The sequence below is a fragment of the Toxotes jaculatrix genome, chromosome 8, assembly GCF_017976425.1.
Source record: "Toxotes jaculatrix isolate fToxJac2 chromosome 8, fToxJac2.pri, whole genome shotgun sequence".
NCBI classification, from domain to species: domain Eukaryota; kingdom Metazoa; phylum Chordata; class Actinopteri; family Toxotidae; genus Toxotes; species Toxotes jaculatrix.
Window position 1 is genome coordinate 267501 of NC_054401.1, and position 16909 is coordinate 284409.

The 16909-nt window shown below is 47.9% G+C and overlaps 1 protein-coding gene and 1 long non-coding RNA gene across 2 annotated transcripts in view; both read right to left on the minus strand.

The window, feature by feature from the left end:
• Nucleotides 1-5250, minus strand: part of LOC121186298 (mothers against decapentaplegic homolog 4-like) — a 14882-nt gene extending 9632 nt beyond the window's left edge. Inside the window, exons 1-2 of the mRNA XM_041044987.1 lie at nucleotides 5171-5250; nucleotides 3091-3339 (exon numbers count right to left, since the gene is read on the minus strand). Of these exons, the coding sequence (XP_040900921.1) occupies nucleotides 3091-3333 (243 nt within the window). The 5' untranslated portion in view covers nucleotides 3334-3339; nucleotides 5171-5250. The remainder of the gene's footprint in view (nucleotides 1-3090; nucleotides 3340-5170) is intronic.
• Nucleotides 5251-7156: 1906 nt separating this feature from the next.
• On the minus strand, nucleotides 7157-8844 carry LOC121185420. The gene is made up of 3 exons (XR_005894363.1): nucleotides 8326-8844; nucleotides 7986-8196; nucleotides 7157-7875 (listed from the first exon to the last, which is right to left on the minus strand). It is a non-coding gene; the product is annotated as an uncharacterized LOC121185420 (long non-coding RNA).
• Between the last annotated feature and the right edge of the window lie 8065 nt (nucleotides 8845-16909).

Consider the following 16909-nt stretch of genomic DNA (forward strand, 5'->3'; position numbering starts at 1 on the left):
ACGTGTACACATTCCACACACACACACACACACACACACACACACACACACACACACACACACACACACAGTCTGGCTTAACTCTTAGCCCAGCCCCTTTCCTGTGTCTCAGACAAAACAAGCCAGCCTGCCCTTCCTCCTCCTCCTCACCCAGGCGGAGGGAAACACACAGACACACACACACACAGACACACACACACACACACACACACACACACACACACACACACACACACACACACACACACACACACACACACACTCCCAGTCTGCCTGACATGACACTGTTACCTCAGGGTTTCTGTTTGGACGTGGAACCTGTAGGACCGGAGCTCTGCAGCAGGTTCAGGCTCAGCTGGTCCGTCTATGGGATCCAGGCTTTATTCATTTTTCTAACCTTTATTTATTCGGGGAATCCTGCAGAGACAGACCTGAGTGTACATAAAACCCCAAAGAGAATAAAAACACTCAGGAACCAAAAACACTATTTAAATTAAAATAAAAACCAAAGGTATAAGAAAAGTAAAACAGAAAGTGAAAAACATAGAATCTGTCTGTCAGAGCAGGAAACTGATCACGTGACTGAGGCTGGTGAGAAACAACCGATCTGATCTGCCTATCACGTCTCTCCAATACAGAGGACAGAGATCAGGCAACTGTCTGAAAACAGGAGCAGGTTTCCAAATATTAGGAACTAGAGCAGAGAAGATAAGACTGTTATTTACACTGTGATTAATGGGGGACCTTCAAACAACTGCCCACACGACCTTCGTGCCCGACGCACAATAACACAAAGCTCCAAACAATCATCCCTGCTGTGGTACGTGTAGTAAAAGCCCAGGCTTTGTTCTCTCCTGTAAAAACACGCAGCAGTTCAGATGTAAACCACAGACTGGATCCATCTCTTCCTCTGTGTAAGACACGTCCTCTGGATGTGCTGGGATGCATCATCAGTGATGGGACCTGGAGTCCTCAGGTGTTTCAGGTCTCACAGCATCAGACACCCTCACCCAGGCGGGCCCAGCCGGGACTGATCAGGCCCAGCAGCAACCTTCTCTGTGGCTTCATCGGCCGATTGAATCGCCCTCTTCTTGGCCACTCCTGTACTGCCCAGCTGGTCTGCAGCCCACCTCTGTTGGCTCGCTGATGGTTTTCCAGCCTCTGGTCCTGCACACCTCCACTAGTTCCTGGTACTCAGCACGCTTTTGCTTCCTCTTCTAAACTTCATGAACAGGGAATCTGTGAAATGGTTCAGTGCCAGTTCAACATCTTTCTGATGCTTGAAGCATGATGATTACAGCAGGTCATACATATTACCTGTATGTAAACTAACACTGTTGTCGTGAAAGAGGACCGGAGACTCTTGGTCCCCAGGGGGCCCCGTGAGCACATGATTGGGTGGAATGAAGGTAAAGCTCGGGGGCCAACTTGTGACCCACGGTGACGGAAGTGGTCTCTGCGAAGGCCAAGGAGGGTCCACATGCTGTAAATCCATCATCTGCCCATGTCCATGAAGGTCTGCATGGACCACGTGCAGGCAGCGTAAATGATAAAGGTGCTCAGGGCTATGAGAAGTGGCACAGATTCATTTTAACTGAGCCTCCACGAGATTCCTGAGGAATTACGAGGGTGAAGAGTTTCAGAGTTTAACTCAGTGGCTCCTGTACAGGTTTCAGGAGACTGTAGTGGTTTTTGAAAAGATTCTAGTGGCCTTAGAAGAGCTGAGTCTTTAAAAGGTGACAGGGGTTCTTGAGGTGGTTCCACTGGTTCCTGGTTTGATGTAAACCTAAGCTGAGGGCTGCAGAAACCAGGTACAGTGAGCAGACGGAGGTGTGATCCATGTTTACATCCTCTGGTCTGATAATTACTGTGTGACAGTCTGAGACACACCCAGTCTGCTCTGACACTCTGAGCTACAGGAGGCAAAGAGAACCTGAGCTCACTGAGAATCAGAAATGATCATGTGACTCTCGACTCTTTTATTAAAATTTTAATTTAGATTTTCTTTCCTGCAGATTTAAACAGCGTCCGTCTGAATAAGTGTAAAGGTGATGTACTTTATCCTGGGACCATGTGAAGTGTTTTCACTTTTACATGTTTTCTGTTTTAAATATGCCAGCATGAGTCGGCGTGATTAAACCAAACTGAAAAATAAAAATGACGAGTCAGTTCTTCAAACACCTGAGCTGAACTGTGTTTAAATGATGGTCCACAGCGTGGACATGCTGCGTTTCACTGCTTCCACTCACACACTTCTGAACAAACAAAAACCTCAGCTCCTGTTACACCCAAACCACCTCCACCTTCACACTCAGTTCACTTCAACTGCTTTCACTGTTTTCACTGTTTACACTTCAGCCGTCTTCTTTCAGTTTGTTCAGCTGAAGTGCTGATACATTTCCCTCAGACGCTTTCACACCAAATACTTTAACTTCACTCAGCAGCCAAACTTGGACTTTACACTTCAACTTCTTTCAGTGCAAACAGCTTCAGCTGCCACGTCTCCACCTTTCAGTCACTGTATTTCGATTCCTGTTTTAAAATCTTTCAGTGTTTCTAATGTTTCAACTCTTACAATTTTTAGGTGTGAACATCTGTAAACTTTCTTCAGAAGACTGAACCTTTTCTATTTAAAAAAAATTAAACCAGAGCTGCAACTAATGATTATTTATATTAAAACTTTATTCTGATTAGGTTCTTAATTACTAAATTCTTTAATTAATCTGTTAACTGTCAGAGAGGGGTGAAAAATCACAGCATCTTCAATTTGCCGTTTTGATCCAACCAACAGTCCATAACCCAGAACCTTCACCTCTGTGACAGGAAACAGAAGAGCTCAGACATTTGAGTGGAACTGCTCAGTGTTTGGATTAATGGATTATCAGAATCATTTCCAGTCAATTTCCAGTTTTGACTGACTGATAAATTCATGACCTGCTGCAGCTCTGAATGATGCTCTCTGGGGTAAGGTACAGAAAAACACCCTCTGAGGGGAATCACTGTCAGACATGTCCTCGTATACCGTTAGACAACTGGTCTTTGTACCACCTACAACATGTCCTATCATGTGGTTTTCCACAGTATTCCTACCTGCAGCCGTCCGTCCAGCGTCCTCTGGATGGTGACACACTTGCTGGGATGGACGCCGTTGGTGGTGACGGCGGTGATGAGTGAGTCCAGCTCGTCCTTCTTCTCCTTCAGTTTCTTCACCAGGCTCTCGATGGCTCGCTTGGCGAAGCCCTCATTCTCTCCGCCCTGCCGGTGGCACATCAGGCTGTGGACGATGCTGAGGCAGGCGTCAGCGCTGCTGGTGGCCGGGCCGAGCACCGACATGGTGACCTGGGGGTTGTTGGACGTCAGAGAGCGTGTGCTGTTATATCCTCTTTGTGCATGCAGTTACTGTTCCACCACGCTGAGAACACACAACTAAGGCAACAGCTTTTTTTCAGGCTTCTGATTGGCCGACATGTTTCTCATATGGAAAATCCCTGTTGTACGTGAGTGCATGTAAGTTGGCCTTAAAGTGCTAACAGCAACTCAAATGTTATTTCACATGACCTCTGACCTCTGTAGAGGTAGGCGACACAGATTTTTTTTAAAGACCCTCTAAAGTGCAGATTTTTAAAAACTGGTTTATGTGTGTCTGTGGAAACATGTAAAACAGAGCTGATGGCGTCACGCCTCATTCGCACGGTTGCTTTGTGTAATGGGCATGTGCCTGAAACAACAACAACGATGGTGGATGTATACAGATTTCTGTACGTTGGGTTTGTAGGCCTCCAGTTACAGGTTTACTGCTGCACCACTTCACCGGCATGTGAATCCCTCTTCTTCTGCTGTGCCCAGTGTTACTTGGTCCACAGCAATCGCCATTTATATCGCCACCTGCTGGCCAGGCATGATTGAGCGTTTGTGGTCGTTACTGTGTTCTTGTGTGTTGCGAGATATTTTGTAAAACGAAGGTCGTGTGGAGAGAATTTTTTTTAAAACACAGGGAGAAAATATCTGTATAGAAAAAAATCTGTACTGGTGTGAACAGGAAACTGAACATCATTATAAACAAACAACACGTCCTGAATAAAAGACGGCATGACGGCAGTACTAGTTAGTCCTGACATGACTAACTACAGAGTTTACTGACCAGACATCTTATTGATAAGTGCAGATTCTAATCATCTGAGGCCTGTTCTACAAAGCAGGTTCAACATATCCAGGATTTCTCTTGGTTATCTGGTTTAACTGAGACGAACACCGTCCGTCCTGAATCACCTGGATCATGAAGCAGGTTCTCACCTGGTTCAGTTCTCTCTGGGTTTACCTGCTCTGAGCTCGGTCATGTGACAGACGCTGAGTGTTAATTACAGGCAACATGAATAAAGTCCTGAATATGATGTGAGAAGAAACAGTGACACCTGCAGGTAAACTCAGGTACAGTTCATCCACAGGTGAGATTCAACCAGGTGAGATGGAAACAGCATGATCACATGACTAGAACAGTCAGAAAGCAGAGGAGAGAAGGAGCTGATGTGTGATCAGATGAAATATTGATCAGTGTGTGGATGAACAGTTCTGCTCTCAGAGTCTCCTTCCTGTCAGGAATTCTGAAAACCATCCACTCACCTACAGACAGACTGATGCTCTTCATTATTCAGCACTTTACTGGAAACTCTTCTGTCAGAGATCAGTAAAAACAAACCAAGTGATCCTGATAAATTCTCCCTCGAGCTGTATTTGAAGTCCACTGCATCACGTCTGAGTCTGAGTGAATGTTCATGTCTCTGATCAGCAGTCACAGTGACACTGTTTCCTCTCTCATTACCGATTCATCATTTTGCTTTAGATTCAATTATTGTCAATAAAACTATGTAAAATGTCCAGATTTATTCCGAGCGACAGTCCTGAGGACCAATCAGCCATCATCAAATAAATCACTGATTCACTTCCTGTTCATTGATTCATTAATTATATAAATCTCACTGCAGCTGATCATCAGTCAGAGAGTTTGTCTTGCAGACAGACAGACAGACAGACAGACAGACAGGCTGGCAGGCAGACAGACAAGTAAACACTCAGAGACACAGACAGACAGATAGAGACAGACATCAACAGTTGTCATCTATAAAACCATCCGAAAATATTAAACCCAGCGGGCTCTGCCAGCTCCACTCACCGGGACTCGGCTCTCTGCGCTCGGCTGTGATCCGCTGCCTGTGACGCCGTCGGTCTGCGTGTCCTCCGTTTGATCCACACTGTCTGCACACTGAGACTCAGCACCGGGGGGGGGGGGGGGGGGGGGGCTGTGTCATGCCCGACCCGACTGCTAGACATAACAGGAAGTGAGCCGATGTCTGCACTTATAAAAATAAGAGTGGCGGGAGTGAACGCAGTTCATGAATCATGATTGTAGTTATTTCACCTGGTATGACAGAGCTTCATTCAGCGTCTGGTTACAGCGGCTCTGGAGCAGCAGCTTCATGACTCAACACCACATCAGGCCGCACTCTGTCTGAAGTGCTGCATTCACAACGTGGTTTGAATATAAAAGTATCAGCATCCAAATTTAAAGCACATAAAGTAAAAGTACTCACGCAGAGTGGCTCGTTTCAGCACAACACATTTCACTGTTATTACTGAAGTATGAAGCAGCAGAAACCTCAGAGCACTGGCTGTGCGTTCGGCTTTTATTTTGAAGGCTGTCCCTGGAAACGCATTCCCACTGTTTATTTTGACATTCTGTCAGAAAGTTTGTTTGTGCGCGTTACAGTGTGCGAGCCAATCACAACTTTCCTGTGTGTGCGTGTGTGTGTGTGCGCGCGGTTGCCCCTGGTTACCAGCTGACTGACAGGTCGCCGGGCAGACTTTACCGCCATCTCGTGGTGAAGAGAGCGCGAACAGTTACACACAAAAACAAATGATAGATTTATGAACCCTTCACATGATATGATGGCAGCAGCACAGGGTAAGAGATCCAAAATCTGATCCACCTGCATTAATCACAACTACTGACCGGATTCATCATAAATCATACTATAAATGTAAAGTATCAGTACAACCAGGCCCAACCTGCTGCACGCCTGCTTTGATTTATTACACTTAAAGTACATGTTGCTAATAATCTCTGTACTGTGATCACCGCAGGTTATGTGTACTGGGGTACTTTGGAGTATTTGTTGTGAGCAGGATCTCAATCCTTCTTCCAGCGCTGGTTAAAACTCAGAATGAATCAATAAAAAATGCCAAATAAATAAATGATAATAATAAAAAGGCTGATGGACGCTGCAGTTTAAGTGATGAGCAAAAGGAAGATTCTGGAACAAATTTAAAACTAAACTTAGCTGCTGTTAGCTTCTTCAGTCTGTGAGCTCTTACGCTGTTTTTACTGAGCTTTAGTCTGAACCGTCTGAGCCGAACAAACTGGAGAAACGACAACAGGTGAGCAGCCAGGTAGCCCGGGTATTTTACACTGAATTTACCGGAGCGGTTGCAAAGTTAGCGTGCTAACGTTAGGAGTAAGTGCTTTAATTAAGTAACGCTAACTAACCAGCCCTGGTGTAATGTCACAGTTAGTTTGGGAACCTAAACTTTGCATGTCCGAGCTTCTGTAAAACCACTAAGCTATGTGCAGTTGGCCGGGAACACTGTAAAGCTAACAGGTTTCAGTAGGTAACCTAACGTTCAAGCTAACGACAGCTAAAGCTAGCCGACAGCTAACGGACAGCTAAAGCTAGCCGATTAGCATTGAAGGCAGGGAGCGTCACCGTGACCAGGTCGACTCACCGCCCATCACATTCACGCTTCACCAGCAGCTACACACGTAGCTAACTTTAACAAAGTAATAAGAACAACAGGAACTCACCGGTCACGAAACAAACGACATTGTTAAGCTAATGCTAGCTCAGAAGTCAAAACGGCTCTTTTTGTAGGAAGAGAAAATGGCGGCGAGCCCGCTTTAAAAATCGTTGTAATGTTATATCATGTCAGGACTCACCGGCAAATGAAAAGCACTAAATGGACCTCAGTCGTAGTTTCCTCTCTTAGATTCGGATTCAAGAAGCAGCAAAAATCTACTTTTTACGCTATGTTTGCTGCCCACCGACACAACAGGCTGTTTTAGGCACAAAGAGGAAACTCACGTATTTATTGATGATTTACAATTTATTTGATAAATTATACATTTTATTGATAATTGATTTCTGGTCATGTTTGCCTGCCTGTTCGCTCCCACAGTTTTAGCGGGACGTGGCGCGTTTCCGGTTTACCTTTGTTAATTAGTCCGCAGGTGAACGAGATGCGGCTCAGCTGAGTTTTACCAGCCATCGCGGTGTTGTGTGTTGCAGTTGAATGAGTCCAGGAAGCAGAAAACAGATGGATTCACCAAAACCAGGTTCACTGTTCCTGAGAAGTACCTCAGCAGTTTCCCTCCATGAGCGGTGAGACACGCTCCGCACCCCCATCATCTGAATTAGATAAGTCCATCACTTCAGAATTGATATTCCATTTCCCATCATCTAACGTCTCGTGGACCTTTGAGAAATATTTAGTATTTTGTTTTTATTTAGTCTTTTTGATGAAGGGGTGATTTTCACATCCACCTCATCAAAGAGCTGAATCAGGTACAAATTCAGCTTCTCCTCTCCATCTCTCTCTGCTGATGTTTCAGCTTCTCTCAGGTTCTGGTGGATCAGTTGACCCGGTCCAGGACAGTGACCTTTGACCCCATCCTGCCGGTGAAGAAAGAGCCGCCATCGCTGCCGGGTCTGCAGGTGAGTCACAGAGCTGCAGTCCAATGAGCTGGTCTCGGTGGATATTTACCTGAGTCACACCTGTAGCTGAGCGAGCTGTGATCCCACTGTGCCGGTGCTCTTCATACTGCAGCTTTATGGAGGGAGAGATAGTCATGTTTACTACATGTCATCAGACAGTTGATCATGTGATTACAGTACTGACAGTGTAACATGGCAGTTATTAAAGTTAAGTTCCAGGACCTTGACAGAGAGTGGTTGGCGTGTCAGTAACCAGGTTCTCAGCTGGGACCTGTGGGATCTGGACTTTCTCAGTGTGTTTGGTTCCCGTCTTTCAGATGGTGAATCAGCATCTGAGGAGGAGGAGGAAGAGGAAGAGGAGCATCTGGACTCAACTCTACAGGCGCCAGGTGACCCGTCACCTCTCTGCCCCCAGACGTCGAGGCTTCTGGAGCTTCACAAACAAATACAGATGGAGAGTCAGGTTTACCTCCACTTACAGAAGTTAGTACCCAATGGCTGTGATTAAACATGTCCTCCAACCAGTAGGGACATGTAAACACTGACATTATCACACCTGTACCTGTGTGGGCGTGTCTTCTACAGGACGAGGTAACCTGTGGAGTGGACTCGGTCAGCGTCGCTTTCTGAGGAGGACAAACATCCAGAAACTGACTGCAGGTCAGTTTATCAGCACAACCTGACACTGAGCAGACTGAGAGAGGTCAGGTCAGGTCAGGTGTGTGTGTGTGTGTGTGTGTGTGAGATCATGACAATGTGTCGTACTGTAGCACAAACTACCACAGAGGCTTTGAGTATCTTGGCCGGTGCCTGTCTGTCTCTCTCTCTGCTGGTCCCCTGTCTCTCTGTCTCTGCTGGTCCCCCGTCTCTCTCTCTCTGCTGGTCCCCTGTCTCTCTGTCTCTGCGAGCCCCTCAGATGAGCAGGTGGTTAGACCTGGACTGACCCTGATCCTGCAGTACCAGCCTCAGTCTACTGAGGAACATGGCGGCGCCTCATCCTGTGTGTTGAACTTCTTTGTTTGCCCAGTTGCGGCACACAGGTGGTTTTTCACACGGCTCAGACACGGCTCAGACCTGATGAAGCCTGTGGGATTCAGGTTTCCTCCGTACCAACAGTAGCAGAGTTCTGGTCTCAGAGTTTTGTGAAAACCTGTTTTCTCTTGCAGGACCCCACCTGAGCCTGAACCTGCAGAGGGGTGGGGCCACTGCGTCGTGGGGGCGTGACACGAGCAAAGCCAACATACCAACCAAGAGGCAGCTGGATGCACAGCTGGATGAGTACATGTCCCTGTCCAAGAGCAGATTGGACAAACAGCTGGAAGACTACATGTCCATGTCCAAGAGCCGACTGGACGCTCAGCTGGACGAGTACATGTCGATGGCTGGAGAGGCAGAGCTGCAGTTGGACTGAGACACGTGGGGGGTGGGGGGGACAAAGGTTTGGATCACTCTGGACCAGCAGCCGATGGACGGTGCTGGGACTGCAGGTAGAGAAGCTCTGACTTTAGTTTAGTCTCTGCTGAGTTAAAGGAACAGATGTTGTGTAGCAGAGTTTGGTTTCACCAGAGTGTGAAGTGTTTGTTGGTTTGTTTTCTCTCAGGCTGTGTGTACTTCACTGACCTCTGTGCGTCAGATTGTGTTTCTTTTGTTAAAAACGCTGAATAAAAGCTGTTACCTGCTGAGTCACTGTTTCCTCCAGCAGCTGAAAGCAAATCTGAATATTAACAGCTGAATCACTGCTGAATTTACTGCTCAGAAAAATCTGAGTCAGATAAAAAACTCACATCTCATACTCAGAAGCTTTTGTCAGGTTGCTCCTGAAAAACTCCGGAAACCTGTGCCGGCTCTGTGGATCTGAAGATGATCACGCCTCACACTCAAACCGATCTGCTTCACAGGATCAGTGCGGCTGCTGATGCCACAGATTCATCAGTCCGCAGCTGTTCACTCAGGTTTTGGTGACCGTAATTCTTCCGTCTCAGTGTCGTTCACAACAGAATTCCTCCCCAAAAAAACTCACTTCAGCTTCTCACAGCATGAACATTTAAAGATTCACGTTTCTACTGTGCTGAAATACGTAAAACACCAAAGCTCCGTCAGCATGAACGGCCACAGGAAACATCGTGGAGTTTCCAGGAGTCATCCAGGAGTTTTCAGGGATATTTAACTTCTCCTGACGCTCAGGCCTGATTGGTCTGCAGGTCTGTGTGAAGAGGAGTCAAACTACAGAACCAGGACTGATGAGGAGCGACGTGGACGTACGTGGACAAACATTTAAAGTCTTCACAGACGACACTAACACACAGGTTTTCAGGTTCGATTCTCTGAACTGATGAGCTGAAAGATGCAAGTGGTTCATGAAACAGAATGAAAGCGATTGCACAGAGGACAGACACTCAGACCACAAACTGATCTCACATCAGTTCATCGCAGAAACGTTCACTCATGTAAATCAATAACCAATCAGGGGAGTTTACAATGAGCGTTTCCTGTCTGACCCACGTCCTCTGAGTCCAGCAGGTGGCAGCAGCTCAGTGACGAGTCATTGATCCGCAGCAGTCTGAGTGAAATCATTTATTACAGAGTGAAAACATGAAACACATAAAACATGAAGTCATGAAAAAGCAATTTGAGTTTGTGCTCAGATCAGATCTGAGTTACTGATTAGAAATGAATCACCTGTCAGACTCTGACTTTCAGATTAAGGCTTATGGATCTCAGCAGGTTATTGATGATCCTCAGACTGTGACTGGTTATTGATCAGCTGGTGGTCTGGTCCCGGGGATGGTCAGCTGATCAGGGGTCAGAGGTCAGAGCCTGGCAGCAGCGGGAGACAGATGGAGGTTAATGATCTGTAGGAGAGATGATGATCAGTCAGACAGTCCAGCAGAAACAAATGTGATCCAGATCAGAGTGGTTCCTGTACACACTGAAAACATGTCCTTCAGACCAGGAACCACCCACATTTACCACGAGACAGAAGAAGAAAAACGTCTGCAGACATGTTAACAGACATTATATGTGTTAACAGATGTTGTATAACTATCTCTGAACATGGCCGTCAGAGGTTACGTTTCCAAACACATTACATTCCAAACGTAAAGCCCAGGACACGGCTCTGCTCTGAGAGGGAAATAAAACCTCTGAGGATTAACAGCAACAGGAAACAGAGCTGCTGTGACTCTGACACTTTACAGTGGTGAATGATGGGAGTGGACAGCTTCGCTTCTGACCTGAGGCTCAGAGGTGTGTCCAGGAGGAAATCACTAACATCAGCAGCCCAAAACAGGAAACCTTCCACCCTCTAAGACCTTCCAGTCCCTCTGGTTTGATCTGGGATGGTTCATTCATCTGTCACACAGCAGGGTCACTTTCTGCTGGTCCACTGTTTGATCTGTCTCGTTCTGTTTCAGGTTCCTGCCTCCTCTGTCTCATGTGACGCACTTTAAATGGCCGTGTTGTTGAAACGTGCTGTACGAATAAAGTTGCCTTGACTCTAAGATTCTAAAACACAATGAAGACATTGTTGTGCGGACTCTCTGTGGAGCTTTACAGGTGAGAGGGACACAGCCTCAGGACATGAAGCAGGAAAGTCTCTTGTACGAACACCTGGGTTTCCTATGGTTGTTCCTCATAGATACAGCAGAACATTTACTTTGTCTCCTGGAGCCTGATGGTTCCTCTGTTCTTTAAATCAGAGTCGAGCTGTGGATCGTGGATCAGCCTGCTTCAGCAGCCTGTCTGTGAAACTCAAAACCAAACTATGCCATGACTCTCTTCTCAGACAGCACAGAACAGGAACATGCTCAGACCTGACACTGAAACACGAGAGGCTGCGCTCAGTCCACACTGTTGTTCAACCAGGACCAGTGAGTTGCTAACAGAGATGTGAATCCAGGGAATATGACCCGTTATGTGCCACTGTAGTTTAAAATGGAAATTAAATTTCAGTGTCAGATGCCACTGCAGTCGTGTATGTAGCACCTGTAATAACTGGATTGTACTTATAGGTGCGTCTCATGAGATGCATCAGACGGAGTCTGAAGAGCTCCTGTGAGGAAACGTCCCAGTGAAATGTCCCACAGTGACGACTGACGACGCTTCGTCTGAGGGGTTAGAGCTGCGATCCCTCCTCGATCCTGAACTCTGATCTGTCTGCTCTCACCTGTCTGCAGGTGCTCCTCAGCTTCACCCCCTTCAGTTCCAGATCTGATGGACAGCCAATCCCAGGAGGAGCACAGGGGTCAACCGACCAATCCCTGCAGCCTAAGAGAGGTCACACAGAGGTCAGGAGAACAATCGTGTCATGCCATTTCATCATCTGCTGCTTATCTGGGTCCAGGCCCAGGTCACGGGGGCGACTGCTGCCCAGCCCACAATGCACCGAAGTCCTACGGCACCTTCCACGGGTGGTGGGCCCGTGGGAGGCGGTGCCGCCCAGAGTGAGGCTCAAACCCACGAGAGACTGAGTCTCATGCTCTACCAACTGAGCTAACCGGGCGGCAACAATCAAATCAAGCTGTCTGGGCCTGAGATCGTTCGGAGGTATTTCACTCTGAACAGGAGCAGCAGTCAGAGCCACCACTGACTGTTACAGCTCATATGTATGAGCATAAGTATGAACATGTTAGAAGCATGTAGCATGTATGAGCACATGAATACTGTTGGTCGTTGAACAGAAGCTTTCTCACCTTGTTCTCGAGTCGATCAGTTTCATTCCCTGCAGACACAAAGACACAGTAAAGTACAGATATTTCTGTTAGTCCCACAAATACTCTCAGTACTGCAGTACTGGTACTACTGTCACAAAGACACTGCAGAGCTGCGCCTCTGGTCTTACCGTAGTAGAAGTAGAAGTACTCGAAGGTGGAGTTGTAGTCGTAGTCTGGTGTCGCCGTGGAGAACGGGTACTCAGTGCTGGTGAGCTCTTCTTCATGGCTTCCTACGCTTCCTGTGGAGGGAAAACAAAAACAAGTTGTTGAACTGTTAGCCGAAAATAAACTTTTCGGCTAACAGTTTCCCCCTGCTCCCAGTCTTTGTGCTAAGCTAGGCTAAACACAAAACATTCAAAACTACATACAGAACTCTTCCCTCCCTGTGCTGATGCTGTGTCTTTACAATGTGAGACCCGTTCGCTCGTTCATGAGCAGTTAGTGCGTCGGTGCCTTGCTCAGAGACACTTCGACACTCTCCCTGGAGGAGCCGGGGATGGAACCATGTGGTGTGTTATCAGCCAAACATGTTTCACACTTTACTTCCTCCGTCTTTCGGCTGCTTCCTGTCAGGAGTCGCCACAGCAATCATCCTGCTGCAGGATCCACTTATTTGATTTGCTATTGGTTTTATGACGTATCCCTCCGGTTGATCCGGGTCTGGAGCGCCCCGGAGGCTGGGTTCAAGGAGCCGGGGATGGAACCAGAGATCAGAGGACAACCTGCTCCACCTGAGCCACGTCCCCAGCTCAGAGGGAGGGTACAGAGACACAACTACACGTTAGTGTATAAACAAAGAAGCGCTCACTGGTTTTAATGTGGCTGATCAGAGCATGTGACAGTGACACGTGATCATGTGACGCTCTGAAAGGGGCCGTCCTGCGGGATGAGAAAGTTTTCATACATGTTGAGGCTCAGACAGCCCCCCCCCCCCAGTACCCACTAAGCATTCCTAACAGAGCGAACCAGAGACTGTTTTTAATCAGGAAACAGTCACAGTCAGACCAGTGGATGTTGATTCAGTTATTAGTAAATTCTCAGCGTCAGGGTTTCACTTTCTCCCCACAGGCCTGATATTTTCCTGTTCCCTTCATCAGCGTCACAAAGCCTGAGACCACAAACAGACAGGATCTGATCCACAGCTTCATCTTTCATTTCTGCTTCTGATCCTGTTTCACAGCTAAAAACTCAAACAAAGAGGAAGAGAAGCTGCTTCGGCTTTACCTGGGTTTACATCACCACACGCTGCAGGAAGAAAAGTGACTGTGCCATGGATCAAGTCTGTGCAGCAGGGTTCAGGTCTGGGCAGGCTGATCTTCACTGAACTAAAGTGAACTCAGCAGATGCCTGGAGGGAGATGATGAGCAGTGAACAGCAGAACGTTCACTTTCACTTCGGCTCTTTAATATAAAGCATCAGAATAAAACGTGTTTCTGTAATCAGTCGCTCCCACTGTGCTGGTACGCACAGCGCGGCTCAGGTTTACAGAGGTTTCATGGTTTGGGTCAAAAGAACAAAAACGAAAACGAGTCGTCATGGTTACAAGAATAAACACCCAGTGTTTATTCAACTGAAACTGATTCAAAGAAAATATGGCTCCTCTGGCTCAAGTTTGATGCATCACACATTTATTCTGAGATGCTGAGTGAACGCTGAGAGAATGCTGAGAACGCTGAGAGAATGCTGAGAGAACGCTGAGAACGCTGAGAGAACGCTGAGAGAACGCTGAGAGAACGCTGAGAACGCTGAGAACGCTGAGAACGCTGAGAGAATGCTGAGTGAACGCTGAGAGAACGCTGAGAACGCTGAGAGAATGCTGAGTGAACGCTGAGAGAACGCTGAGAGAACGCTGAGAGAACGCTGAGAGAACGCTGAGAACGCTGAGAGAACGCTGAGAGAACGCTGAGAGAACGCTGAGAACGCTGAGAGAACGCTGAGAGAATGCTGAGAACGCTGAGAGAACGCTGAGAATGCTGAGAGAACGCTGGGTATTTAAACCATTATAACCTTTATTGATTGGAACAGTAAAAACCAACCTGATCACAGGACGAATCACTGCTCATCAATATCTGATCAATTCCACTGAAACTGCAGATCAAACTGCTGCTGATCATCCATCTTCCATCCACCTGTTGTCAGGTGTGAATCTGAGCTGCCTACAGGTGTGACAGAGAGGTCAGAGGTCACTCACCACAGCAGGTCCACATCAGCAGAACAAACCAGAGAGAGAGAGAGACCAACACCTTCATCATGGACGAGAGACACACACTGACTGAGGAGAGAGAGAGAGAGACAGAGAGAGAGAGAGAGGGAGAGAGAGAGGGCAGGGTGGGGGCGTGTCCCCTCTCAGGGATTTAACCCTTTAATGTACTCTGCAACAGATTCAGTTCCTCTTGGTGTAAGTGTGTGTGTGAGAGAGAGAGAGAGAGAGAGAGAGAGAGAGAGAGAGAGTGTGAGAGAGAGTGTGAGAGAGAGAGAGAGAGAGAGAGAGAGAGAGAGAGAGAGAGTGTGTGTGAGAGAGAGAGAGAGAGAGAGAGAGAGAGTGTGTGAGAGAGAGAGAGAGAGAGAGAGAGAGAGTGTGTGAGAGAGAGAGAGAGAGAGAGAGAGAGTGTGAGAGAGAGAGAGAGAGAGAGAGAGTGTGTGTGTGTGTGAGAGAGAGAGAGAGAGAGAGTGTGTGTGTGAGAGAGAGAGAGAGAGAGTGTGTGTGTGAGAGAGAGAGAGAGAGTGTGTGTGTGTGTGAGAGAGAGAGAGAGAGAGTGTGTGTGTGAGAGAGAGAGAGAGAGAGAGTGTGTGTGTGTGAGAGAGAGAGAGAGTGCTGGTCTCAGAGGTTCTCAGAGGTTCTCAGAGGTTCTAGCTGCTCTGAAAGATGTTTCCAAAGTGGCTGATGGGGTTCTGCAGCACCTTGAAAAATTTCCAGGGGCAGTTAATGGTGTTCTCTAAGTTTCCCTGAGGATGTTTTTGGTCTGGAAGAAGTTACAGCTGTTGCTGAGGGAACTTTTGAAGATGTTCCAGGAGGGTTTGAAGGACTCGTTCACCTGGAGAGTGACTCGTGTCCATGGTGGGGTCCTAAAGATGACGTGTCGCTGCAGCTGGGTTGCAGTGACATCATGGTGATGTCACAGAAGTCATGGTGATGTGCAGCTTCAGCCTGACATAAACACGTCGAGATGGAGTGTCACCATAGTAACCAGGCAAAAGCCTGAAGCCCATTGGCTGTCTGCCCGGCCGTAAAAACATGTTGCCGCTGACGAACGTGGGAACGACTCTGAATCTGTCTTTCTCCTCAGCTCAGGGTCAAAGGTCACGCTGACTGTTTGTCTCTCTCATTAACTGCAGCTGAGATTCTCACACTGAGGTCTGAGGACCCTCCAGGGGACCTCAAAGACCTTCCAGAGCTCTGTGAGGGGATTCAAGGAAAACAAGGATGATGGAAAAATGCCTTTCACCATATTTTCTTTAACACAGCAGCAGTGATGTGATGTGTTTGTTACCACACGGTGCACAGATGCTGAACAACAACAAATTATACCACGACATTTACCCCCAGAGCCATAAAAACACGAGTACAAATGAAACCTGGCTGGTCCTGGACACAAGCCGAGGAGGCAGGAAACATCGGCTCATCCTGCCGGTCTGCACCACTTAGTCCACGGAGGCTCTTCCCTCAGGGGGCCTGGGTACAAGGGGGCCCGGGTGTGAGGGGGCCTGGGTGTGAAGGGGCCCGGGTGTGAGGGGGCCCGGGTGCGAGGGGGCCCGGGTGTGAGGGGGCCTGGGTGTGAAGGGGCCCGGGTGTGAGGGGGCCCGGGTGCGAGGGGGCCCGGGTGTGAGGGGGCCTGGGTGTGAGGGGGCCCGGGTGCGAGGGGGCCTGGGTGTGAAGGGGCCCGGGTGCGAGGGGGCCCGGGTGCGAGGGGGCCCGGGTGTGAGGGGGCCCGGGTGCGAGGGGGCCTGGGTGTGAAGGGGGCCCGGGTGCGAGGGGGCCTGGGTGTGAGGGGGCAGCTTGCTCAGTATGTAACAGCATCAGTCACATGGTTTATTTAGCAGCTTCTGATGAAACAAATCCCAGTTTCAGTTCTGGTTCTGGTTTCCTGCATCCTCCTCCAAAGGCCAAAGTTCTTCCTGGTTCACTGACCTCTCTCACTTTAAGATGAGAATCAATTTCTGTCATTTCATTTCATGTTGTTAGAGTAATAACTAAAATCACAGGGTTTGTCTTCGACCTGCTGGAGCAGGCAGAGTGACCAGGGTCAGACTGGATCTGACTGGATCTGACAGCTGAGCTGTGGAGAAAGCTGTGGTCCTTTGAACTGGTTTTCAGTCTGTTTCCTTGTTCCTGGTCTGTTTCAGCAGTGGTGTGTGTGTGTGTGTGTGTGTTTAATGTTTAGACAATGAGGAAGTGGACTTTGATCTCAGGTGTGTTTGTAGCAGAAGCTGAAA